At 50.7% G+C, this 26075-nt stretch overlaps 1 protein-coding gene across 3 annotated transcripts in view; it reads left to right on the forward strand.

Annotated features, from left to right (window-relative positions):
• The window catches only part of PTGS1 (prostaglandin-endoperoxide synthase 1), a 35201-nt gene extending 9668 nt beyond the window's left edge, over positions 1-25533 (forward strand). The window contains exons 3-11 of one of the 3 annotated variants that reach the window (XM_084649755.1): positions 12732-12848; positions 13257-13397; positions 14807-14950; positions 16644-16825; positions 17448-17531; positions 18300-18546; positions 19581-19867; positions 23485-23632; positions 24070-25533. In XM_084649755.1, the coding sequence (XP_084505881.1) occupies positions 12732-12848; positions 13257-13397; positions 14807-14950; positions 16644-16825; positions 17448-17531; positions 18300-18546; positions 19581-19867; positions 23485-23632; positions 24070-24434 (1715 nt within the window). In that variant the 3' untranslated portion in view covers positions 24435-25533. The remainder of the gene's footprint in view (positions 1-12731; positions 12849-13256; positions 13398-14806; positions 14951-16643; positions 16826-17447; positions 17532-18299; positions 18547-19580; positions 19868-23484; positions 23633-24069) is intronic. The other 2 variants (XM_084649756.1, XM_084649757.1) reach the window with 2 other exon arrangements.
• The last annotated feature ends 542 nt before the right edge of the window (positions 25534-26075 follow it).

Consider the following 26075-nt stretch of genomic DNA (forward strand, 5'->3'; position numbering starts at 1 on the left):
TCTGTAAATAAGATTCAATAATACCGGCACTGTGCGGCTGGTATGGGGGGAACGGCAGGTTCGGCGGCGGCAGGGAGGAGCATCGGGGCAGCTCCTCAGGCAGGGTCTCCTCCCTGTGGGTCAGTGGGATTGGTTCATTTGCAATGCCTGGGAATAATGAGGCACAAACTGCAGCTGGTCTACAGAAGAGGAGAAAGGGTCACTGGCCAGATAAGAAGCCAACGCTCCTGAACCCTGGGAACCTGCATGCACCCAAAATGGGTCTCATGCCCTCTGCTGAGCTGTGCTGGCTGGCCAGTGCCACTGGCCTGTATTGTACTCTGCCCCAGCAGTTTATTCACGTGCCCCAGGGTTAGAGAGGGGGGAGAATCATTCAGTGAGAGTGATGTGTCCGAGCCATTTTTTCTTGCCAAGAATTTCATTCCTGTTCAGTTTCCTCACCTTCCTCTGTAATGCTCAGGGGCTTTGAAGCCCAGAGCTACATGTCGGTCCCAGCTCCACCGTTCTGGCCTGCAGCTCTCACTTAGGCAGCTGGGAATATGAGGATCTTGTTACAGCTCTGCTGAGATCAGGATGACGATAAGTGCATGTTTCTGGGCACTACGCATCATCGTTTCCCCTTCTTCACCATTAAATAATTCGCCCCCCTGCTTATTGGGCTGTTCTGGCTGCCCTCTCCGAGCATTCTTTGAAGGAAAGCACCATGCAGGCAGGGGAGTGGCACCATGTCATGTCTGCTCTGCAGGAGGCAGGCAGGCAGGCATAGCAAATCGGATTCTTCCTCAGGGCCACATCTGAAGGGCTGCCGGGTAGCACTTCCAACAGTGCAACACAACCTAACCCTACACCACGGTACTGTCAAGCACTGGCCACCAGGCCAAGTGCTGGTGCGGGATGTAAACTCAGGCCCTCCGGCAAAGAGGTGAGAGAGCTGCCAGCCCAGACAGACCCAGAGCGAGCTCTACCCAGCAGAATAATGCTTAATGCAGAATACGAGTAACTGTGGCGTTTGCTGCTGCCAGATATTATTGAAGCAAATACCTTCCCCCGGGGTATACAAAACAGTCTGATAAAAAACAGCAACTGCAGTTACATGAGTGGGGATACACGTGGCAAGTTTCAATTCTCAACCTCAAGGTACTGTGAGGTGACCACTAAACGGGGTCAGGAAGAAACCTGCCTGCTGTTACCGTACTGCTGGAATACGCACATTGTCCGAGCTTGTGGTCTCCTGCCCACCCGTCCGTAGCTCGCAGAGTTCTCCTACTTGGCTCCTTTACTTCATTGCCCTGGGCAGCAACTGCTGTGTGATGTGCTTAGTGCAAGTGGGGAGGGGCTGCCCTTTGGGCCTCTGCCTCTCTACAGACAGGTCCTCTGGCTGTGAACAGCTGCTGCTACAGTTAGGAGCTGACAGCCTGGACGGCCCCATGTCTGCCTGCCTTTTCGTGTCCTGGTCTTCATGTCCATGACCATGCCGAGCTGCTGGGCCCCTGGGCTGTCTATTTTTACCGCAACAGTAAGGAGTCCTGAGAAGAGGCTGCACATTCCTTCGTCATGTATGGTTTCTGCAGGACCTGCCTGTAAGACTAATATTTACAAAGGCTTCCCTCGTGGCGTGCAGCCCGCGGGAACACTGAGTGCTGGTCTCTGCTCTTAGGTGTGTGCCTGCCCTGCCTTCCACGCACAGAACTCGGCACTAGCCAGCAGCCGTTTGCCCAGAGATACCCTCACGCTGGCTAGACGTGACGTTGGCGCGCAGGGGGCGGTAGTGGTGCCCTCCTGTCGCGTTTCTCCTGGTCTCCATTGGTCTAGAGAGAGGAGCGCTCAGAGCATGTGTCTTCACTGCCGTTAACTTGGGTGCTCGGCCGTGGGGTCTGAGCACCGGTGTTTAGCCTAGCCTGGGCGTGAGCCGCCGGCTGCAAAGTCCTCCCCGAGTTACTGCATCCCCACTGCTGCTGCCCTCACTCGGGTGCGTCACTAGGACTTGTGGGGGCATATCTCATGGTCCTTTGTGCTGCAGTGAGCTGAGCCACTCCATGATCCTTTTCCAGGGAACTGAGGGAGAAACCATCTGTCCTGGGCACTTGCAGGGATTGAATCATGGGAGGCGTGGAGGGTCGACCAGCGCTTCAGTGGCTTAGCCTACATTGTCAGTGCAAAGTGGGCTGGTTGGCAGCCCGAGCGGAAGCAGCATGCGGGCTCCAACCCCCCAGCCAGGCCTGAAAGCACTAGTAAACTCGAGTGAGATGCTTGTGTGTGTGGAGGGGAGGTGGCTGGGACAACAGCTGGCTGAGAGCCTGCGGTAACTGCAGGGAAGACAGACCCTGAGAGAGCAGCGGTGAGCAATAAGGGCCAGGTCCAAAGCTCATTGAAGTCACTGGACAGAGAGCGAAGACTCCACTGGTCTTCAGATCAGGCCCTGGGGGTGTCAGCTTTGTGCTGCAGGAGGGGAGACAAGCCCCGGCTGTTGCTGTGCTCTGGATTGGCAATTTGGGGGTGCTTCAGCCAGTCCTCAAGGAGACACATTTTGGGGCAGGCTAGCCAGGCTCTGCTCCTGTGCCCATCCCGCAGGGTCTGAGGGCAGGCCTGTTCAGCTGAGTGGCAAGCTGCCCCAGAGAGCAGCATGTGGGTCCGTGGGTCCTGAGCCCAGTCGTGCTGGCTGACACTCATCCCAGCGGGACCGTGGCAGGCCAGGAGCACTGACTGACACACTGGCTCCTGAGCCCTTGCATAGCCTTCCAGGGCCACTCCCTCTCCACTGTCATTAGTCTCACTCCAGCAAGACTGGAGTGAAAGCAAAGGGCTCAATCTCCAGCAATAGGAGGAGAGAAATCCCCCCTTCAGGGCCTGTCTGTCCTCACCGAATCTGGTGCTCAAAGATGTTTCTCAGGCACCATGGCTGTAGGCCTCCTAGATCCTCCAATCTGGATCTCCAAGCGGGAAACTGAGAGGACCGTGAAATTGCCAGTCCCTCATCAGGGGTGTTGGCTGGCAGTATCACACACCTGGGGCAGGCTGGTTCCTGTTACTACAGCACCTTACGTTCTAAGAGCCCTTGGGCCGAGCCGCTGCCTGTTTCCATTGTTTCTTTTTGGGTTTGGATGTCACACACTGGTTCCCATTAATTCAGCCCTTTCATCCTTATTTTTAAAAGCTTATAAATTGCAGCCTCAAGCCCCAAACCTGCCAAGCATCCCTAGTTTCACAGCATTGAAGAAACATAATACTCAACATCTGCGGACCAGTTGGGAGACCGGGAATCTCATTGAGTTTAGCGGCTACGAGACCAAAGGCTCACTGTGCATTGGAACGTGTATACGGCAAAAAGGCATTGCATCACACCAGCTGCCTTTAATATGCATCCAAGGAAGTCTCTGAACCAGGCTAATTATAACTCGCTCTGGTTTGTGTCTCTATTTACCATCAAACCACTGTATAAACCAGGAATGTTCCACTGAGCAACCTGCTCCGGGCCCTACATGCTGTGCTCCCTGACTCACCCTCGTGTTGGTTTGGCCATGGCTCTCAGGCAGGATATTGTCCCCTTATGGAAATTTTGAATGGTGACCCCTGTGTATCCACCCAGCTGTCCTCCCACCGAGGCGCTGATACGGCTCAGTGCAGCTAAATGGTTTACGTGGCATCAGCAATGCAGTTTGGAGAGAGGCCATCGCGGGCTGGAGATGAGGATGTTCTAAACTCAGGCTTACAGACAGGGAGTGACTTGGGGCGTAAGTGAGAGCGTGACCCCAGTTATGGAGAATCTCAGGAACGGGATGGAGGCGGCAGTGACGGAACTCCTGCAACAGATCCTCTCTGCTTGCCGGAAACTGTCTGTATGTGAGACTCTCTCCCCGACTCCACTGGCATGCGCTGCTCTCTGCCTCCTCATGGACTGCGCCAATCTGTGAGAATTCCCAGCCCAGGTAACTCAATGAGCCATCCATGGACATAAGCCCAAGCCAGCACCTGGCCCCATTCAGAGCATGCTGCAGAATCCACCTGTTTGACCTGGCTTGGAAGCCTGCTTGCATCAAAATTCCACAGCTATGCAGCTCACTGACATGCCTCTCCTTGCTGGCCAGCTGAATTGGGAGTGGCCCATGCCCAGACGCTGTTCTTGTATAACTTCAGAGGACTCCGGATTTACACTCGAGAGCAGAATGAGAGCAGAACATGGCCCGAAATGCTTTACCCATCACATACTGGGTCCGACTTTGCCAAACGGTGAACTGTGCACTGAACCTGCCCCTGGCAAAGCTGTGGAAAGCTTTCTCTCTGTATTCCCGTGCCCCGTTGTGGCACTCATGAGTGGACAGGTTGTTGTCTCCCCAGACTCTTCTGTTCTCCTGGTTACTTGTGAGAGATGTTTCTTTTCCTCCAATGGCTCTTCTTCCAGGCAGACCTAGCTGGTCAGCAGGGGGAGCTTTGTTCCCAAGCTGGCTCTGTGTTGCGGGCGGAAATAGGGTGTTTGTGTGGTTTGGGGTTTTTTTTAAGTGTACTGACAGATACACTTCTAAAGTGCAAAAATACAGATCTAGGAGCATCCCAAAGGGTGTTGGAACAGACATAGACCTAAATCAGGTTTTCAGAAGTTGCCACATTGCAGAAAAAGCAGCTCATGCTCTGGCCGAGATTTATCCTATAGACTGAAATAAGACACCAGGGGCACTGCTTCCTGTCCCAGTGCTTGTAGGAAGGTGGGACACCCACTCCTCCCAGCCCCACTCTTACCTGGCCCCAGCCACATGACCTGGGTCAGGGTTACAAAGGTTATACCCCTGCCACATGGCAAGAGAGTCATTGAATCATAGACCTGTAGGGCTGGAAGGGAGCTTGAGAAATCATCAAGTGCAGCCCTCTTTGTTGACGTGATGCAATACCAAGGAACCCTAGACCTTCCTTAACAGGTTTGTCCAACCTGTTCTTCAAACCTCCAGTGATGCGGATTCCACAACCTCCCTTGGAAGCCTGTTCCAGAGCTTAACTAGCCTTAGAAAGTTTTTCCTAACACTGAACCTAAATTTCCATTGCTGCAGATTAAGCTAATTACTTCTTGTCCTCCCTTCAGTGGACATGGACAACAATTGATCACAATCTTCTCTCTAACAGCTCTTAACATATTGGGAGACTGTTATCAGGTCCCCACGCAGTCTTCTTCTCTCAAGACTAAACATGTCCAGTTTTTTAACCTTTCCCCACAAGTCAGGTTTTCTAAACCTTTTATAATTTTTGTTGCTCTCTGGACTCTCTCCTATTTGGCCACATCTTTCCTAAAATGTGGCACCTAGAATTGGATACAGTGCTCCAGCTGAGCCCTCACCAGCGCCAAGCAGAGTGGGACAGTTACCTCCCGAGTCGTACGTACGATATTTCTGTTAACACATCCCAGAATCTTAGCTATTTTTCAAGGTCATCACATTGTTGACTCATATTCAGTTTGTGATCCACTCTAACCCCCAGATCCTTCTCATCTATACTGCTGCCTACCCATTATTCCCCATCTTACAGTCATGCATTTGATTTTTCCTTCTGAAATGAAGTACTTTGCATTTATCTTTACTGTTACAGTATCACCAACCCCCGAGGTTCAAAAGTCACAAGACAGCCCCCCCAAAATCATGATATTGGCTTAAAACTTACAAGGTTTTAAAAATTATTATTTTTTTTATTTACCTTTTGTTGTTTTTGAGCCTTGCAGGTGGGGCGGGGTGTCACGTTTTCAAGATTTTCTCCACAACCATCAGGGCTAGAAACTTAGAAGTTTGGAAGCTAAGTTTCTCTCGTAGTGATAGAATATCAGAATCATAGAATATCAGGGTTGGAAGGGACCTTGGGAGGTCATCTAGTCCAACCCCCTGCTCAAAGCAGGACCGATCCCCAATTAAATCATCCCAGCCAGGGCTTTGTCAAGCCTGACCTTAAAAACTTCTAAGGAAGGAGATTCCACCACCTCCCTAGGTAACGCATTCCAGTGTTTCACCACCCTCCTAGTGAAAAAGTTTTTCCTAATATCCAACCTAAATCTCCCCCACTGCAACTTGAGACCATTACTCCTTGTTTTGTCATCAGCTACCACTGAGAACAGTCTAGAGCCATCCTCCTTGGAACCCCCTTTCAGGTAGTTGAAAGCAGCTATTAAATCCCCCCTCATTCTTCTCTTCTGCAGACTAAACAATCCCAGCTCCCTCAGCCTCTCCTCATAAGTCATGTGTTCCAGTCCCCTAATCATTTTTGTTGCCCTCCGCTGGACTCTTTCCAATTTTTCCACATCCTTCTTGTAGTGTGGGGCCCAAAACCGGACACAGTACTCCAGATGAGGCCTCACCAATGTCGAATAGAGGGGAACGATCACATCCCTCGATCTGCTGGCAATGCCCCTACTTATACATCCCAAAATGCCATTGGCCTTCTTGGCAACAAGGGCACACTGCTGACTCATATCCAGCTTCTCACATGACTCCAAGAGCTGGGGGGGTTTGAGTAAAACACTAAACAGTGCAAGAGTTGGCAACACTGGCATCAGGACCCACTGACAGCAGTGGGTACTGTTCTACCACCAATGCTTGTGCAGTTTGCCTTTCAGTAATTCCAGGCAGCTGAGAGCCAGTAAAGACAAACTGGATGAAAGCTAGAACTGGAAAAAGGTCAGCGGGCAGCAAGGGACAGAAGTTGTGTGTGCCTATAGGTGGAATATGAAGCATGGTGTCTAATGCTCAGCATGAGGACTCAGGATGCGGGGTCTTCTCCGAGCTCCCTCCCTTGTGTGACTGTGCTCAAGTCACTGAACCTCTCTGTGCCAGTTTCCCCATATACAAAACATGACTAATGCCCCGACACTGGGACATCGTGAGGACTAATAAGCATTTGCTGAGCACTCAGAGAGCCTGGGACAAGTGTCATGATAGAATGGCAACAAACCATCATTGTCCTACAAGAGAACGGAGAGTCACGGGCTGTTCGTTCATCTTGTGCCAGGGGATGAACGTAACAGACTGTTTTCCAGGGGGAGAGCTCAGCTTGCCTGTACTCTTCTTCCTCCTGACACGCCTGGTGAATGGATCGCGGTGAACAGTCTGTCAGAGCCCTTTGAGTTTGCGTCGCAGTTCGTTGACACGTGTCCCCTCGGCTGATTTCAGAGACCACGGGCTCTCTGGCCCCAGTTCTCAGTTCCTGGCCTGTGTTCTTGGAGTAGCCAGGGTTGCGTGGGCATGTCCTGCCTCAGGCCTGCTCCAAGGGACACTTGAGCTGCCTGTGGCTATGGACCAGAGGCAAAAAAGACTTGTGGGAAAGCATGGTGCTTTGGCTACTCCCTCTTCCTCCATCCCCATCCCAGACATGCCTCCTACGCCAGGACTGGGAGTGTGGTGGGTACAGAGCTGTTCCAGCAGCGCTCTGCTGGCCAGGAACCTGCTGAAAGGGCGCTTATTCACCAGGGTCTGTTGCCACACAGTTTAAGGCTTCCTTATGGCACTGAAGCAGCAGAAAGGGGCCTCGGAGCAAACGTGAATCAGGCCCTCTTTGTCTGCAGTAATTTGACGCAGTCACGTGTCACTGATGCTGACTCTATTTTCTAAACTAATTTTCATAGAGAAACAGTGAACAGCACAAAAAGGTGACTGACTTACAGCGTGTATATATTTCCCAATACTGGACGCCTCACGGGCCCTCCAATCCAATTATACGATCACGCAGCTTTACAACATGTTTAAGCTGCAAGAGCAGGCAACACTAAGCCAGCTGCACCGGCATAGACATAACATGTTAGGGTAGGTGAAACAGTGATAAAATAGGAAAAGAAGTAGATGAATAGGGAAAGAGAGGCTTGGAGGGGAAAGGAAAAGAGGAGTTTTGGGTGGAATGGAGATCTGGCATTCTTTGAACCAACTCAACACTTTTTATCCAAATGTGTCTAGAAACAGGGTCCACATTTCCTCAGATATTGCTCTCCATGGCAACGATAAGCTATTCTTTCTTTGGCTGCCAACTCAGACAGGGTTGAATCTGTGTTGACTCCACGAACTGTGACACTGCTCTCTGACCATGCAGTGTGGAAAGGTTTGAGAAACCTCAATGGCTAAGGACAGTGCTGTTCCTGGGTTTTAGATGCTGCCCTGCCTTGGGATGGTGGATGCTCTCTACGCAAGCTGCTGCAGGGCTGTGCAAAGGCCCCACAGTGACATCACTGTTTGGCTGCGGGGTTAGTGTTTAAACAGGGATCACATTTGTTTCCAGTTCATTGTCTACCACCAGATGTGGAATAATCTAGAGAGTAGCAGAAATATTCAGCCTTTGCCGTGGAGAGCCCTTTTAAGGCATCCAGTGTTTATGAACAAAGACTGTTTACATAGGCTTGGAGTCACTCCACCACGTCTGCAGTTAAAACATCCTCCCAGATTTGGGAGAGTTGGAACAGCCCTTCTTTCTGGCTGCTTTTATTCTGATCCAACCACTACACTTCCTGGCCCTTGGGAGTTTACTTTACCCCAACTTTATCGCTTCTCAGGAGCTTTGCTTGGGATGAGGTAGAAGCCCAGGATAAAGGTGACTCAGTTCTGGGCTGGGGTGCTCAATCAGAGAGGAGAACTGTACTGCAGCGTTATCACCACTATCCACAGGGAACGTGTAACGAACCACTGTCATCCAGGTGGCTGCTGCCAGGCTTTAGAGGTCATTTTCAAAAGGAGGGTTGGGCTCCCAGCTCCCACTGCCTTTCAGTAGGGGACGGGCGCCTACCTGCCCCCTGTGCCTTTGGAGATCTTGCTCTCAGCGAGAGGGATGGAAGGAGAAGCAGATGCTTTTGTTGTGGACATTCACAGCCCTGATCTTTCCAGGCCACTTGCTCAGCAAGTGTAGATTGGCAGAATTCTGTTAGCTTCAATGGACCCCCAGGGAGGTTTAGCAGCTGAGAGACAATGATTCCTAACAAGCACTCCAGGGGCCGAGTGTCTCACATCTCTGTTCCCCAAATGGTTTTCTCGTTGAGTCTGGCAATCAAGAACTGTCGCGTTACCATTGCGTGTGTGAATGAGATGAACTTCTGCTGAGGGACAGCTGAGATTTGGATTGGTTCTTCTTTGGGGCTTCAGATAATTCTAACACTTGACCCAATGTTACTGGGGAAAGGGAAAACCTGATCTGTGCTTGCAACCAAGGAGAGTCCTAGCAATTGTCAACATGGCATCCTCTACCAGTATCACCGCAATCACGGCCTGTCCTCAAGGGAAGGGATGATTGCAAGAGGCCTGCGATTCCAAAGGCCGTTTGTATCACGTCTCAACTCTGTTTGTTGAGGTCTTAACTGAAGCAGGTTTGTCTAGAGCTGAAGGACTCAAAAAAAGGGAAACCTTCCACAAATTGCTTCCTCTCCAGTCTCCACTACCGTCTCCTGGAAAAGACCATCTGCACTTAGCTTTTCCTCGCAGGACAAGGAGCTTGCAGAGCTAATTTGCATTGAAAATCCTTAACCAAATTTCCGTGAGCTGTTCTCACCTCTCTCCATTATTAGTGTCTAAGCAACCATCGCCTGCCAAAGTGTCTCTAGGAATGGGACGACAGATACAGCATTTCAAACGCCCCTTTGACAATGGTACCCCTGTTCTGCAAGCTCTCCAGTACCTCGGGACTCCGTAGTAATTCCACCCACACATTGACACATTCAGGAGGAGGCTGCAGCAGAGCACACTTGCATGCAACAGTCGGAGCTAACTGGATTAAGCAACCCTGGCAGAACTCCTTCCAACTCCCCTCTCTCATCCCCCATCACCCATCCACTCCCTGGCTACTTCCTCTCAAATCTTTATCCCTTTCCATGTCCTTGTTTGTCTAGCGTAAATTGCAGGGAATGTGGCCTATCTATGTTTGCAAATTTACAGTGCTACAAAAGTGATTGATAAAGGATCTTGCAGCCACAGCTGTGATGCTGTTTCTTTGTCATGCAGAGCCCTGTGAATTGGCAGATGAACCGGGATTTACCAACTTTTTCCACCAAGGTCCCCCAACAGACATCAGATGGGCTGGTTTCACACCTAGGACTCAAGGTGTCCTTGCAGTGTAAGGGTCCTGCCCTCACAGCCATGCAGCCCCCTGCCCGGCTTATGCAGCTGAAGACAAGACCATGCAAAGCAGGGTCCTGCTGTTGCAAGACGTGGCACGTTGTCTTAAAGAGGGTTTCTGCCTCCAGGGGAGGAAGCTTTTCATTTATGCAACAATTCTATCCCTAGGGGAGTCTCTCTCTCTAGCTGGAACCAGTTTCTGCTTGTAGCTTCCCAGGCACCCTTGCACCCATCCCAGCTCAGAAGCTGGCCACGCCATGGTGCTGAGGGTCACAAGGAGGATTAACTGCTAGCCCCTTGGGCTTCAGAGTGCAGCTTTGACATGACAGTCCGATCCTGAGACATGCTGAGCAACTGAAAATCTTCCTGGCACTAATCCCAGCTCAGACCCCGAGTCCCTGTGCAGCCATAGACAAGTCACCTCCCAGCTCTTTGCCTCAGTTTCCCCCTCTGTGAAATGAGATAATGCTACAAGGATCCATTAGTCAATGCGGGAAGACTCCAATCACTACTACGGGTTTAATAGCCCCTGATGAAGTGCGCCGGGCCCTTAATAGCCTCCAGCGTTGGGCATGTGCTCAGTGTCGATGTCAGAATTGATACAAAACCTCCCCAGGGAAGCAATGGGTGGGGGGGATGCAAGATGCCTGGAAAGCAACAGGTTTCAGAGTAGCAGCCGTGTTAGTTTGTATTCGCAAAAAGAAAAGGAGTGCTTGTGGCACCTGCTACAAGTACTCCTTTTCTTTTTTTGAAAGCAACAGCCTCCTGAAGTTCTTGGGTGTGCGTGGCCCCAGAGGGGGGATGGTAACAGCATCCACAGTTCAGCAGCGTCTCTGGCTGCATTTCACATTCTTTTCATGCTTACCCTGTGATCTGCTTTTACAGGGCGGCGAGGGCATTACTTCAGCCCGGGGCAAATCTGGTTAATAACCCAGAGCTCTGAGTCCTGACCATGCCCGAGTCTATGCACGCACAGCAAGTCCCTGCTTCTCTGCCACCTCCCAGCTTTACATGAAGAATACTGCAGTGCCCAAAATGCCTCCCAGGCACCAGCTGGGACCTACAGGAGATCTTATCTTTGGGAGCAGAGCATAGGCCCTGTAGTGTGTCTCTGATTCCCTTTAGCCTGGTTTCCTGGGAGCTCGTTAGCACACAGGCAGATTAAGTCAAAACTCTTTGTATGGAGCATTCAGCGAAGACATGGGAAACTTATCGTGCCTCCTTCCCAGCTCCGAGCTGTGCTCTCAGGCAGAGCTTTGCAGGCAGAAACCTGAGAGTTCATTGATGCAGAATGTTGGTTCGAGCCACTGATCTTGCTAGGAAGAATGAAAGAGAACAAGAAAACAGGAAATGTAAAAATGGCCCCTGGTCTAACATGGGGCCATCTGCCAGACCACAGGAGATTGCAGCAGGGTAAGGGTCTCCCCTGGCCTCATTCCCTGCCATGTCACATGAGCCCCCATCACCCCTGGAGTGACTTGCTGATGGTAAATTTTCAATGAACATCCTTTAGGCGTTGTGGATTCTGCATGGGATGTGGGATACTCTGGGGAGTGCTGGCTCACTTATCTCCAGCCTCCAGACATCATGACATGTGACTAAGCCTCCTGTTTCAGAGGAAGTGACCCTGCGAGAAACAACCCAGGAAGCAGCCATTTCCATCCATTCATAATAAGGAAAGGGTGTTGGGGAGCTGCAGCTTCTGGTGTTTCTGCTAACACGCTATTTTAGGTTAATTAATTCCCCTGGCATGATAACCTAGAGTGCTGACCTGATCTCATAGCAGAGCAGACCCTGGGAGCATAATATGTGTCCTTGCAGCTAGATCACTCAACCACTAGAGGTCATAGTGTGCTGGATAGAGCTTCAGACAGGGTGTGGTCCCGGGTAAACAAAGGAAACCAAACTGGGACCAAGCTATGTGGAAGCCTGTTTGTGGCCTCCTATTTCAAGTGGTGAGTGATTCCCATGGCAAACAGCAAAGGAGAGGAGGCGCCATTGCACCCAGAGTGCCCCTTTCAAGCAGGCGGGGGGAATCTGGGCACACGTACTTAGCATGCCCCTGTAAGGATGTGGTGCTGATATCAGCTAGTGCAGGGCTTTGCTCCTCCCTGTACATATTTCTGCCATGCTACTACAGTAAATAATAATACAATCTGCTTTACAGGCACAAAACTTGAAAGCCTCTGGGGGGCTTAACAAAAATAGCTGAAAGCAAAGTACTGGACATTATATGTAGGGAGGGGGGGAACCCCTTTTCTCTCTGCCTTGCTTGACTCATCAAGTAACTCTTCAGCACCAGCCAACGTATATTTCTCTTCCTCCGCCCCATATATCATTCTAAGAATGCATGATCATACACTGACTATTGTAGGACAAATGCTGCTTACCTCACTCTGCAGCCTGGTGGCCTTTGATTGGATTCCTCACTCCACAAATGCTTTCCAGGAATGTCCTAGTTGGAATCTTTGCAGTGACTGGTATTCGCAGCTAAGCACATAGGGTAGAGTTCATCTCACAAGGCCTAGGTACCACTGGGCTGAAGTGGGACTTAAGTGGTACCTCATGCTGGCTCTCTGCTCAAGGGCAAATGTCACTCCATGGGGACCGAGGAGCTGCCAAATCAAGTAATGTCCATAGGTTAACAATGAAACCTCTCTCTCTTTCTTCCCTTAGTGAATCCATGTTGCTATTACCCATGTCAGAACAAAGGGGTGTGCATGAGGGTCGGCAGGGAAAGCTATGAATGCGACTGCACCCGGACAGGTTACTTCGGCACTAACTGCACTTGGCGTAAGTTCACCCTCCCTCTCTGCCTTTGGGATGGAGGCCCAGGGGCAAGGTAGAAAAATAGCAGCTTCTGCAAAAGCTACACGAGTAGGGGTTGGAGCTAATCCCAGCTCAGAACACTGCCCCTAGGACTCTCCCAGAGGCACAATGAGTGGCAAGTTTCAGAGTAACAGCCGTGTTAGTCTGTATTCGCAAAAAGAAAAGGAGGACTTGTGGCACCTTAGAGACTAACCAATTTATTTGGTGGCAAGGCACTCAGCCAATGGAACACAAGTTAGGAGCATTGTTTCATAAGCATGTGCTCTTACTGGCTGACCGCATGCTGGTGTCAGCGGGACTTCGGCAGCTGTCACTACAGAGGAAAGTGTTCGCCTTACTTTACTTAGTAATAAATTTGCTGTTTCCTCCCAGCTGAGTTTTGGACACGACTCCACATTATGATAAAACCAAGCCCGGCCTTCTATCACTTCATCCTGACTCACTTCAAGTGGCTTTGGAACATCCTCAATAACACCTTCATTAGGGACATGCTGATGAGACTGGTGCTAACAGGTGAGGCTAGGCTCTTGGGTGGGAATGTTTAAATTAAAGTCCACCCTCAGCTCTGGCCACTGGGGTTCAAAGTGTGTCTTCACTCTCGGGGCACTGCTGAGATCTCTCCGTGTACCTGCTGCCCCAGTCGTGCTGCTTTTCTTGTTATCTTCATGTTTTTGTAAAGCAGACGTAATCCATTTGCACTTGCAGAATGAGGTAGTGTGTCCAGTGGTTGGAGTAGCAGGAACTCCTGGGCTCCATCCACAGCTCTGGCTGAGGGAGGAGTGAAGTCTAGTGGCTGGAGACGGGACTGGGACTCAGGACTCCTCGGTTCTGTTCCCTGGTCTGCCAATGACTCACTGTGACATCAGCAGAGCTGTGTGGGTTAGAACCCAAGCCTGGCTTAGCAGGGGGGCTATGGGTAAGTTTCACGGCCAAATTAATTGTCAGACAAATATCGGTACTGGAAGTCAGCAGGATGCTTTCCTGAAACTATGTGGATAATCCTATTAAATCCATCGGCCCCCCCACTTGCCTCCTCTTCCTCTCTTCTCATTTCCCTGTCCCCCCATTTCTATCCCCCTCCTTTGAACCTGGCTTCTGTTCTTTATCTTATCTTAATAATTTTATTTTAGTTGGATTTTTATAAACCAGTTTAGTTTGTTGGTAACCTGTACAATACAAATAATTGATTTAAATTTTAAGTTCTGATAGAAGTTTTGTATAGTATGTTTGTTGTTTCTGTAAATGCACTTTAAAAAGTTAATAGAAAAAAACCCAGCAACATTAAAAAATTTAAAATATGCAGCTCTCCAGTGTTCAGACAGGTACCTAAATGTCAGCACGGCCAACTGCCTGTGGTGTTCTGGCAGCAGGGAGGGCTAGCACTGGGAGAATGGTCCCAGCAAACCATAAACTCTCTACTCACTCATGCCGCAAAGCTTATTATCTTGCGTAAATATTTTAGTTCAGGTCCTTGGAGCTCTGCAGCAGGACAGGTCTCTGGGAATCATTGAGTCACTAGTTAAAGGAGAACAGCAAAACTTTCATGAAGATTGCTTGACTCCAGATCAGGGACAGAAACTATATTTACATTTTCAAAGGAAGATGTTTACAGATCAGTTCCCCTTTTACTTACCTGCTTGGATCCGAGTTCAGGAACCTGCATTCGCCCTGCAAAGGCTTCACAAGAAAACAAACCCATGCATATCCCTGCATTCCCAGCAGTGTCTCCCCCTCCTGCCCCTGTTCCACTTTTTCCCATCCCTCCATCCTGTTGTGTGTGTATGCAGTGCCACGGCCAGCCAGGCCCTGTCATACTGGTGCTGTTCCAGGAACAGGTACACATGGGAACCACCCAGAGCAGAATGAACACATCTGTGTTAGGACTGCCCAGCTGCAGGTGACTTTCTTCCCTCTCCTTTCAGTCCGGGCCAATCTGATCCCAAGCCCCCCCACGTATAACTCAGTGTACGGATATATCAGCTGGGAAGCCCATTCCAACGTGAGCTATTTCACCCGGGTCCTTCCGCCGGTACCCGATGACTGTCCGACTCCTATGGGAACCAGCGGTAAGTGCCTGTCTCAGCAAAGACCATGTTCAGGATGTCCGCAAGCCTGGGTGCTGGAGTCTCCTTGCACTCGGTTTTGCAGGGGCAGCTTCGTAGTAACACCCCTGTGTGATGCCGCCTCAATCCCAATCCACAGTCACCCCTGCCAGCTGCTCCGGTAGAGGCAGAGCTCTGGCTACGCATATTGCACAGGCTGCTGGCCCCGGCACCTCAAGGGGTCATTAGCTCCCACTCTTTCCAGGAGTTTCACTGCAACGGAAGAACAGCTACTAAAAATCAAGGCCACTCCTGGCACCCGTCTGGGGGAAGTGCTGTCCCCAGGACAAGTCAATCCAGCACCCCAAGCATCCCTGCCCCCTGCAGCCCCTCGGAGCGTAGTCTCACACTGCATGCCCAGGGGAGTTGACTAGTGTGACCCCAGCAGTCTGGAACCTGGCGCCAAACCCCTACTCCCAGCCCCAGAACGCAAGAGAGGACGAGGGTCAATGTTCCTCTGATTACCAGAGGAGTGATTAGAATTCACCTCCGGGGGGCCTGAGGGCTCCCACCCTAGGGACGGGACGGCAGAGTCCTTCATCCCTGGTTCAAATCCAGCCAGGCTAGTACTCTCCAAAACGGACCTCCCTCAGGGAGAGGTTCTGAGGCAATGAGCGCAAAGGCTCCATTCCCGTGGGCGCGGGCTGACCCATCCCCTGGGAGCTCAGCGACAGGCTCTGGAGGACCAACGCCCTCCTCAAACGGCACAAGCTGAGGTACTGCGTGGGTCTGCCCTGTCCTGTCGCTGCTTGTGCTGTGTCTGCTCTGTGGATTCCCAGAGGCCCTCAAGTCTCCAGCGCTGTCAATGGGCCATCTTTCAGGGGAGCAGAGCCTGGGGGATCGTCCTCCGCGTGGGAGCCATGGCAGGAGCACTAGGTGACGGCAGCCACTCTGGGGGTTTAAACTGGCACCGGCCCGGCTGGAATGCAGCCCCTTAGGGAAGAGCTGTTCTTATTCATGGTCAGCTAAATTGACAGCATGCTGCTAATAGCTGCATCCCTCCCCGCCCCCAGCCTCCCTCCCGTCCTGTTAAGCTCATCCTCTCCAAGGACCCCAGACAGGGTTGAAACCTTCAGAGGAAAGCAGAGGCCCTACCCCAGCCTTTGAACACCTGGAGCTCGGAGCATTCACTTTGCTAATGGACCAGCAGGGCCCAGCAAGTTCCGCACAGCCAGCGGGATGAGTGACCATGCCGGGCTGCAGTCAGAGCGAATGCCTGGGTAGGTTACATCTTTGGGTCGCCACTGGGAGGGGGCTGCTTGATGCCGCTAATTCCTGTCCAGATAGCCAAGGTACACGTGAAAACCTCCAAGCCGAATAACCCTCGTGCAGAGGGTGGACAGTAGTGCTCTGGAGTTGCTGAGATAGATTATTATTTAGACAAGTGTCTCCCACTGATTTTAATGGGCGACAGCTGAAGCAGTCCCCATGAGACACCCTGATAGTTGTTCCTGACCTGCACTGACTTCTGCAAATAAGTAACGGGATGGCAGAGCTGCTGGTGGCTTCCCGGCCCCCCGAGCGAAGGGCAGAGACATCCCTCTTCTCCCTGTGACAGGGGCTATGGCTGAATTGCTCTGAAGCGTAAGGTATCTGGAGCCCCACCGGCTGGATGCGCTGACAGCTCCCAACTTGGGTTTGTTTCCTTCTTTTGCAGGGAAGAAGCAGCTCCCTGACCCTCAGCTCTTTGCGGAGAGGTTTCTGCTCCGGCAGCGGTTCCAAAGGGACCCCCAGGGGACCAACCTGATGTTTGCCTTCTTCGCACAGCACTTCACTCACCAGTTCTTCAAGACATCTGGGAAGATGGGGCATGGCTTCACCAAGGCCCTGGGCCACGGGGTAAGGAGATGGGCCTCCCGTGAAGCTGGCCCACGCCTCACAGGGGGCTCACCGTGGAGCTGGCTGCTCCAGCAGTCTGAATGGGAGAAAGACACTTGCAGCTGTGTGATGTCATCCCCAGCGCTACCCACAACTCAGCTCCTGTATCCAAGGCTCAGAGCAGTTGGGGTTCACATCCTGGGAAGAGGACCCCTTCGGAGGGAGGGGGGAGTGCAAGTGCACATTCAGACAGAGAAGGGGAAGAGCAGGAGAGGGGACCAAAGGCAGAGGTGCCTTCCAGGACAGGGCCATATGGGGAAGCCTGTCCTGGAAGAAGCAGAGACCTCCAGGCTGCAGGGCGCTCACCCTCCCCAACCCATCAAATAGTCCCCAGCGCCCGAGGCTGCTTGGAACATCAGACAGCCACGGGCAGGGATTGCCGGTGCTTGTGGCATGGCTGCACCATGGCTACAGAGTGAATTGCTTGCCCCCTCAGCCAGGGCTCCCAGCTGCCTGGGTCCCTGTCGAAGGCTGGGGCCTGCTGTCTAGCCCTGCTGCCAGTGGGGCACGGGGTCAGCTGACTGGCCCAGTTTGTCTGCATGAGCTGTGTGCACAGCAGGGTAACGCTGGCCTCTCTCTGCAGGTGGACCTTGGGCACCTGTACGGGGACAACCTGGAGCGTCAGCACCAGCTGCGGCTCTTCAGAGACGGGAAGCTCAAATATCAGGTATTGCAGCTCTCAGCCCAGGGCCCCCAGCCACCCGTGTGGTGTGCTCAGCCAACACCTCTCTCCACATCTGACTGTGTCACTGCCCACATCTGGCTCCCTCCCACAGCCACTGCAGGGGAAACCTGCTACCATGTCTGAGAGACTGAGGAGCCTCGGTCCCATCCTCCATAGGGATGCAGGCATGTCAAGACCATGGCTCATTGGAAACCAGAGGACTGAAGGCTTCTCAGTCACACAGGAGCTTTTGGAAACCTTACCCATCCACAGCCTCTTGCTGAGCACTGTGTGAGAAGCCCCATTGGTCTGCTACTGCAGCATGCCCCGGAGAGCTCTCCGCGGTAAGACACTCATTGGGAGACACTCTCCTAGCAGCATCCACTGAGCCGTAGGCCTGCCTGCACCATCTCTGAGCCAGCAGGGACAGCACACCCAGGAGTGTGACCAGTGCATGGACCCTAGGAGCTTCTTCCTGCTCATCTCCAAAGCACAGCTAAGCCTTAGACACCACCTTCAGGCCCTTTCAGCTCTGGGCAGGGAAGCAAGGCTCCAAGGTTTTGGCAGCAACTGCCCCTGCTGTAAAGCGAGTCCCCTTTAGACCAGAGCGCGGGCCCAGGGGCTTACGCAGGGAGGTGGCGCTAACATTGACTGGGAGCCAGCTGTGGCTGGCGGTGCTGGAGCACGGGGATCTACTGGCTACCCAGTGGCTGGCCAGGGCAGTTCTCTCCATTCCTTTCCTTGCTGCCAGCCTGCTCTTGTCTCCCCAAGGTAGTGGATGGAGAGATGTACCCACCCACGGTCCTCGATGCTCCAGTTCACATGATCTACCCTGCCGGCACTCCCAAAGAGAAGCAGCTGGCTGTGGGCCAGGAGGTGTTCGGCCTGCTGCCGGGGCTCATGATGTATGCGACCCTCTGGCTTCGTGAGCACAACCGAGTCTGCGACGTGCTGAAGCAGGAGCATCCAACGTGGAGCGACGAGCAGCTCTTCCAGACAACCCGCCTCATCCTCATCGGTGAGAGCAGGGGTTGGACATGAGCCCTGGGGAGAGCAGGGCATTGCGGGGCTGGAGGAGGTGACTGAGTATGATTTAACACAGCACGTATTAAATGCCATCCAGTCCTTTTTTCAATGCATGATTATTCCCTGGGCTCCAGGGCTTTGTACTGTCCAATTTTAAGTGCCCTATGAGTTTCTCTGATCCCCGAGACCATCCCAGATCCCTACAGATCTCACTATTGGGGCACTGCCTTGTTTTTCAGCCTATGTTTTCCTTTAATTAACTTCAATCCATTATCCAAATTATATCCCTGAGGCACCTTAAACAGCTCTTCTCCTGGGTTGCTGGGTGCACCCTTTGGCTGTTTTCCTGTCTCACCCGCCCTAGTGATCGTTCGCCCCAGCTGTTCTCGCGCTAGTTATCGGCCCTCGTAACACAGCAGCCGTGCTGGGCAGACGCTGGCTCAGTAGACGAATTGGTCCAAAGGGGGAGCCCTTGGAGTGTCAGTACCAAGACAGCATCCTAGGCTGAGAGTTACCCACAGAAGGGCTGATTCTCCGCTAACGGATTCCAGGTGCACACTGTGGCTTACACCTGCCTTCCTAGGAGACAAATAAGAGCCAGACGAGCCAAGAGGTCACAGGTGATAGAAGAACCTCCTGGGGACTGTTTTATGGGACATATGAAGGCAGATCTAGTACAACACACTGGATGTTTAATCCAGCACACCTCTTTCCATGCCAATCACCAGAGCACCCATGGTGATGTTCTCTCCCCAGAGGTGGTGCTAGCCCACTGTGGGCCCGAAGCAGGAATATTCCCCCCTCCCAAACATGATTATGAGCAAATAGGGGGACCCCTCGAGCTGCTTATGCCTAGCGCCGACTCTGTAATCTCTGTTAAACGCTCCGAGCTCCAGGTGTTAGGACGCTGGCTCATTTACAGCCAGGACCTGTGGCTGTTGCCCAGGAACCAACTGGCCCGCAGCCGCTTGCCTCTGCTGCTGGCTGACATTCCGCTTCCCTGCGCGTCTCTCCTCCCCCTCCTAGGAGAGACCATCAAGATCGTCATTGAGGACTACGTGCAGCATCTCAGCGGGTACTTCCTGCACCTGAAGTTTGACCCGGAGCTGCTGTTTGGCATGCAGTTCCAGTACCAGAACCGGATTGCCGTGGAGTTCAACCAACTCTACCACTGGCATGCGCTGATGCCGGACTCGTTCACCATCCAGGAGGATGAATACAGCTACGAGCAGTTTATTTACAACACTTCCATGCTTCTGGACTATGGGGTGGAGGCCCTGGTGGAGTCTTTCTCCAAGCAAATGGCAGGACAGGTATGGCACTGGACACGGGCACCTGTCGGCCAGAGGCAGGGAACAGCTCCTGTGCGCAATCTGCTGGGGGAGGCGGGCTACTTACACAGCCCCACGGGTGTGAATGTTGCTCTGCAGTGCGATGGTGCTAGCAGGCTGTATGATTTTAAAGGGGCATGGGAAGTGGCTCGGGGAAGGAGCCACATCTCCTGGTGGGGCCAGATTCTGGTGTGGGGAGGATGTAAGGAGCAGGATGACTCCTAGTGCTCCCCCACCATCTCCAAGGCAATGCAGCTGCCCCCTGCCTCTCCCAGCAGGGGATGCCTCATTGGCACAATCCACTCCAGAGGTGCAGGTAGCCCCTGGCACATCGTGGGGGCTGCCATAACACAGGCAATAATCAACATGTCTGCGGCACGTTCCACCTGTCCTCATAAAAACGGCCACACTGGGTCAAACCAAAGGTCCATCAAGCCCAGTATCATGTCCTCTGACAGTGGCCAATGGCAGGTGTCCCAAAGTGAATGAACAGACAGGTTATCATCAAGTGATCCATGCCCTGTCACCCAATCCCAGCTTCTGGCAAACAGAGGCTAGGAACACCATTCCCGCCCATCCTGGCTAATAGCCATTGATGAACCTATCTTCCATGAATCTATCTAGCTCCCTTTTGAACCCCGTTATACTATTGGCCTTCACAACACCCTCTGGCGAGGAGTTCCAGAGGTTGACAGTGTGTTGCGTGAAAAAATACTTTATTGTGTTTGTTTTAAACCTGCTACCTCTTAATTTCATTTGGTGGCCCCTTTTTATTGTATTATGAAAAGGAATAAATAACACTTCCTTATTTACTTTCTCTACACCAGTCATGATTTTATAGACCTCTATCATATCCCCCCCTTAGTTGCCTCTTTTCCAAGCTGAAAAGTCCCAGTCTTATTAATCTCTCCTCATATGGAAGTCGTTCTATACCCCTAATGATTTTTGTTGCCCTTTTCTGAACCTTTTCCAATTCTAATATATCTCTTTTGAGATGGGGCGACCCCATCTGCACACAGTATTCAAGGTGTGGGCATACCAGGGATTTATATAGCAGCAATGATATTTTCTGTCTTATTCTCTCTCCCTTTCTTGATTCCCAACATTCTGTTCGCTTTTTTGACTGCCGCTGCACATCGAGTGGATGTTTTCAGAGAACTATCCAGTGACTCCAAGATCTCTTTCTTGAGTGGTAACAGCTAATTTAGACCCCCCATCATTGTATATGTACAGTTAGGATTATGTTTTCCAAGGTGCATCACTTTGCATTTATCAACATTAAATTTCATCTGCCATTTTGTTGCCCAGTCATCCAGTTTTGTGAGATCCTTTTGTAGCTCTTCGCAGTCTGCCTGGGTCTTAACTTAGTTTTGTATCATCTGCAAATTTTGCCACCTCACTGTTTACCCCTTTTTCCAGATCATTTATGAATATGTTAAATAGGACTGGGCCCAGTACTGATTCCTGGGGGACACCACTATTTACCTCTCTCCATTCTGAAAACTGACCATTTATTCCTACCCTTTGTTTCCTATCTTTTAACCAGTTACCAATCCATGAGAGAACCTTCCCTCTTATCCCATGACTGCTTACTTTGCTTAAGAGCCTTTGGTGAGGGACTTTGTCAAAGGCTTTCTGAAAATCTAAATACACTATATCCACTGGATCTCCTTTGTCCGCATGCTTGTTGACCCCCTCAAAGAATTCTAGTAGATTGGTGAGGCATGATTTCTCTTTACAAAAACCATGCTATTTCCCAACAAATTATGTTCATCTAGGTGTCTGACAATTTTGTTTTTTACGATAGTTTTAACCAATTTGCCCGGTACTGAAGTGAGGCTTACTGGCCTGTAGTTGCCAGGGTCACCTCTTGAGCCCTTTTTAAAAATTGGCATCACATTAGCTATCCTCCAGTCATTTGGTCCAGAAGCTGATTTAAATGATAGGTTACAGATGACAGTTAGTAGTCCTGCAATATCACATTTGAGTTCCTTCAGAACTCTTGGGTGAATACCATCAGGTCCTGGAGACTTATTACTGTTTAGTTTATCAATTTGTTCCAAAACCTCCTCTAATGACACCTCAATTTGGGACAGTTCCTCAGATCTGTCACCCCAAAAAAATGGCTCTGGTTTGGGAATCTCCCTCACATCCTCAACAGTGAAGACCAATGCAAAGAATTCATTTAGTTTCTCCGCAATGGCCGTATCATCCTTGAGTGCTCCTTTAGCATCTCGATCATTCAGTGGCCCCACTGGTTGTTTAGCCAGCTTCCTGCTTCTGATATATTTAAAAAAAATTTTTGCTATTACTTTTGAAGTCTCTGGCTAGCTGTTCTTCCAATTCTTTTTTGGTCTTTCTAATTATTACTTTCTATTACTCCTTCCCCCAAATCCTCTTTAAAGGCCAGTGGCTCTGAGTCAAACAGCTCTCCCAGGAGCTCATGGTAAAGGACAACAGCCTGGCCTCATCCTTTGTTCTCTGCTGCCACTGTGTCTCTGTTTTCTTTCAGGTTTCAGAGTAGCAGCCATGTTAGTCCGTATTCGCAAAAAGAAAAGGAGGACTTGTGGCACCTTAGAGACTAACAAATTTATTTGAGCATACCCTTTCGTGAGCATCCAATGAAGTGAGCTTATGCTCAAATAAATTTGTTAGTCTCTAAGGTGCCACAAGTCCTCCTTTTCTGTTTTCCTTCACTAATTCACATTGACAGCGTTTGAGGCGTCTCTTTCTCTCCTCTCTTCTTGGGAAACTTTTATTCAACATGGGGAGTCAGATATTCCCATTTGCTGCTGTCCGAATGCCCAGCTTGCTTCCTTAATGGAAAGAAATAATTGCCACCCTTCCATTGACAGGTTACTGCATAATTGTTCAGTACAGGGTTTTCTGTAGCCTTGGAAGGATCAGATTTTTGTTGGTAAACTGGTGATTTCACTGTATACAAACCAGTGAAAAAATATTTCCATCGAAATTTACAGATAGGCAAAGAAAGAAAAATGCTGCTTGAGAACTTTTGAGAGTTTGGTTTAAGGATATTTCCTTGGTTTGTTTTGATGTAATGTTGACAATTTGTGTTTTAATGGTTTAACCTTTGAATCTCAATGTCTACTGTCATTAAATCATTATTGTCTGATATGTTCCCCCCATTGTCTAATCAGCCAATAATTCCCTGCAACTGTGAAAATTTAAATAGACAGAAATAAAAAAACACTTAAATAAACATCAATATTATCTATCAACATTATAAACAATAAAAATGGAATTCTGCCAAGTCTAGTTTTCTAGCATTTTCCTCTGAAGCAGCTGGCATTAACAACTGTTGGGGACTGGGCACCACACCAGATGGGCCATTTGTCTGATCCGGCTTGGCTGCTGTGACACCGTTCTGGTTAGCATTTCTGGTGGTTCTCTCGCTCTCTTGCTGTGACCTGTGATTTTGACTATCTTCAGTCATGTGGCACCTATGTGATGGATGCATTAGAAAGACCTAATGAGACGTGTAATCTGGCATACTTGTCAGGTTTCTGCAGTTCCAAGTGGAGTGACAATGCTTGACTGTAACAGAAGTTTGCTCTTCTTTTATCCTTCCTGTGTTTCAGATCGGTGGGGGACAAACCATCAATACCAACCTCTTGAAAGTGGCTGTTGGAGTTATTGAGGAATCACGGCTGCTGAGGCTGCAGCCCTTTAATGAGTACCGGAAGAGGTTTTCCATGAAGCCCTACAAATCCTTCCAGGAGTTAACAGGTCAGATTTCATGACCTACATGCTGCTGCTGGCAGTGTGTGTCCGGTAAGGGGCTAGCACTGCCCTGGGGGTTCCCTCGGCCCAAGGCAGACCCCTCACGTACAGTGTGGGAGCACAGACACACAGCTCATCCAACCAGTGGCCCTACTGTAGGCTTTCAAACTGATTGATGTATAAACATCCCGCCACAGCTTACTACTACTCACCCCACTCTGAAAACTGCCAGGTACTGCCTACTTGAAAGGGTTGTTACCTACTGCAGGGCAGATGAGTGGTTGAGTGGGTGGGACATGGCCCCGAGAGTCAGTCAGACCGTTCAGTTGGTGCTCTGGATTACAGAGATAGAGCAGCTGAAAAGTCCTGTGTCTTGTACGGATTTGGAACCTCCCTTCTGAGTGACTGTTTCACTAAGACATTCTGTCTCTCTGTTGATGCAGGAGAAGAGGAGAAAGCGGCGGAGCTGGAAAAGCTATACGGAGACATTAATGCCTTGGAGTTTTATCCTGGTTTGTTGCTTGAGAAATGCCAGCCAAACTCTATTTTTGGGGAGAGTATGGTGGAGATTGGAGCCCCGTTTTCCCTGAAAGGGCTTTTCGGAAACCCCATCTGCTCTCCAGAATACTGGAAGCCCAGCACTTTTGGCGGCTCGACTGGCTTTGAGATTGTGAAGACAGCTTCGCTCCAGAAGCTCGTGTGTCTCAACGTCAGGCGGTGTCCGTATGTGGCATTCCACGTGCCAGATCCTAGCACAGAAACAGCAACTGGTGACCATCAAAATGGCAAACCATCCACTGAGCTCTAATGTTACTGTGGCTCCTCTGAGGCTGGGCCAATGAGTTTCCTCCTTCATTATTGTCCTAACGATTCCTGTTGTACCCCACGGCCTTGGGTACAAAGTCCTCCCTTGCAGAGAGAGACAGGCACAAAGGAGGAGGACAGTATGCTCCTTGCACCATGTACCAATAGAATAGGAGGCCCCCTGGTTCTGGGCGTTATCCACACCCAGGGCTGGGAGAGGGGAAAGGAGAGGGAGGCTGGTACTAGCTCAGGGAGAGCCTGAGTCATCTAAATGCTACAGACACCATAATGGTCTATCTCCACGCAAGCTGCTTCTTCTGCTAGCAAATTCTCTGCTCTAAGCCAGTTCTGTTTTCCAGTGGACTCTCTGCCTCTCGCTGCTGTCAGAACCTTTGCTCTCAGTATCTCCCCCGCACCTTGACTGCACAAGGCAGCTATCACACGTACTTTTCCTGCACCGGGACTGCAAGGCACCTACGCCCACCAGCTGAGTAGGGGTGGAGCAGTACACAGCCACTTGTCTACCCCAGCTGGCCGTCACACTTGGTCATCTCTCGGGCTGCTCTTATTTTCCTGCTGTGGCCAAATGGTTTGTGTGTTTATATTGTGGACCGACCACCCCAGACAGCATCCTTAGAAATCACAACAATGAGGATTTTCTCAGAGGGTCTCTGGTTTGGACAGAGAGGGAAAGAAAATCATCCATAGCCTGCTCAGTGCCTCAGGGCTTTTCCCCTTGTCCTACACAGATTCAAGGTCAGTAACCCTTCCATGGCTTTAAGAATGTCTGGGAGGGGACGGGGGTGAGAGCAGACCCCAGTGCATTACTCTGCATGATATGGCTGGAGCATACATGTACTGTACATGCCTGTCCTAGGTTATTCCTTACACAAACCAATCGGAGCTCAATCATTTCTCATACACCCAGCTCAGCCAGTTTTCAAACACTCTGGGCAAGCTAGCAAAAGTGATCACCTGAACTGCATGTACAATTCGGCACCGTCGGATAACTGGGCCTGGAAGAGCCCGCTGTCCAGCTTTGGGAACCAGGTCCCGTTAATGTGCTGAGTGGGCTCTGGCAATAAATCGAGAGTTCAACCTGATTCAGTCTTTGCCAGCGCAAGGTGGAAAGCGAAGTGCTTCTGAGAGAGCAGGAAAGCTGTTGAGTTTCATGCTTCTTCAGAGGCATGGGAGCTCCATTCTGCAGCATCACGTGGAGTTTAAAATACTGCTGGGAAGTAGATATTGCTGAGGAGTGAAGGGCTGGGGTAAAATCTGTCAGAGCTCATGGAAACTCCAAACCTAGACCAGCCAAATAACCACACCGTTGTACCACAGGGAGCAGTGCTTAGGTGTCAACTAGGCAATCTCTTAATAGGCCTTTTCTGCCTCTAATTGGATTGGGTCCGGATTCTGTCACCCTGACGCACTCTGAGAAGTACCCCACTCCACAAGCGGTTCCACTGCTCCCATAGAGGAAGGTACTACTCAGTGCATGCAAAGATGTCAAAATCTGGCCCATTGAGTCTATGGGTCTTAAACTTTCCTGGTGTAAATAGCTCAGAAAACTCTCTTCCGAGAAGACATATATGCCCTGCTTCAGGCCTCCTGAGGTTCCACACTCCAAAGCTCAATACAGACCTAG

The sequence above is a fragment of the Lepidochelys olivacea genome, assembly GCF_965140295.1.
Source record: "Lepidochelys olivacea isolate rLepOli2 genome assembly, chromosome: 16".
NCBI classification, from domain to species: Eukaryota; Metazoa; Chordata; order Testudines; family Cheloniidae; genus Lepidochelys; species Lepidochelys olivacea.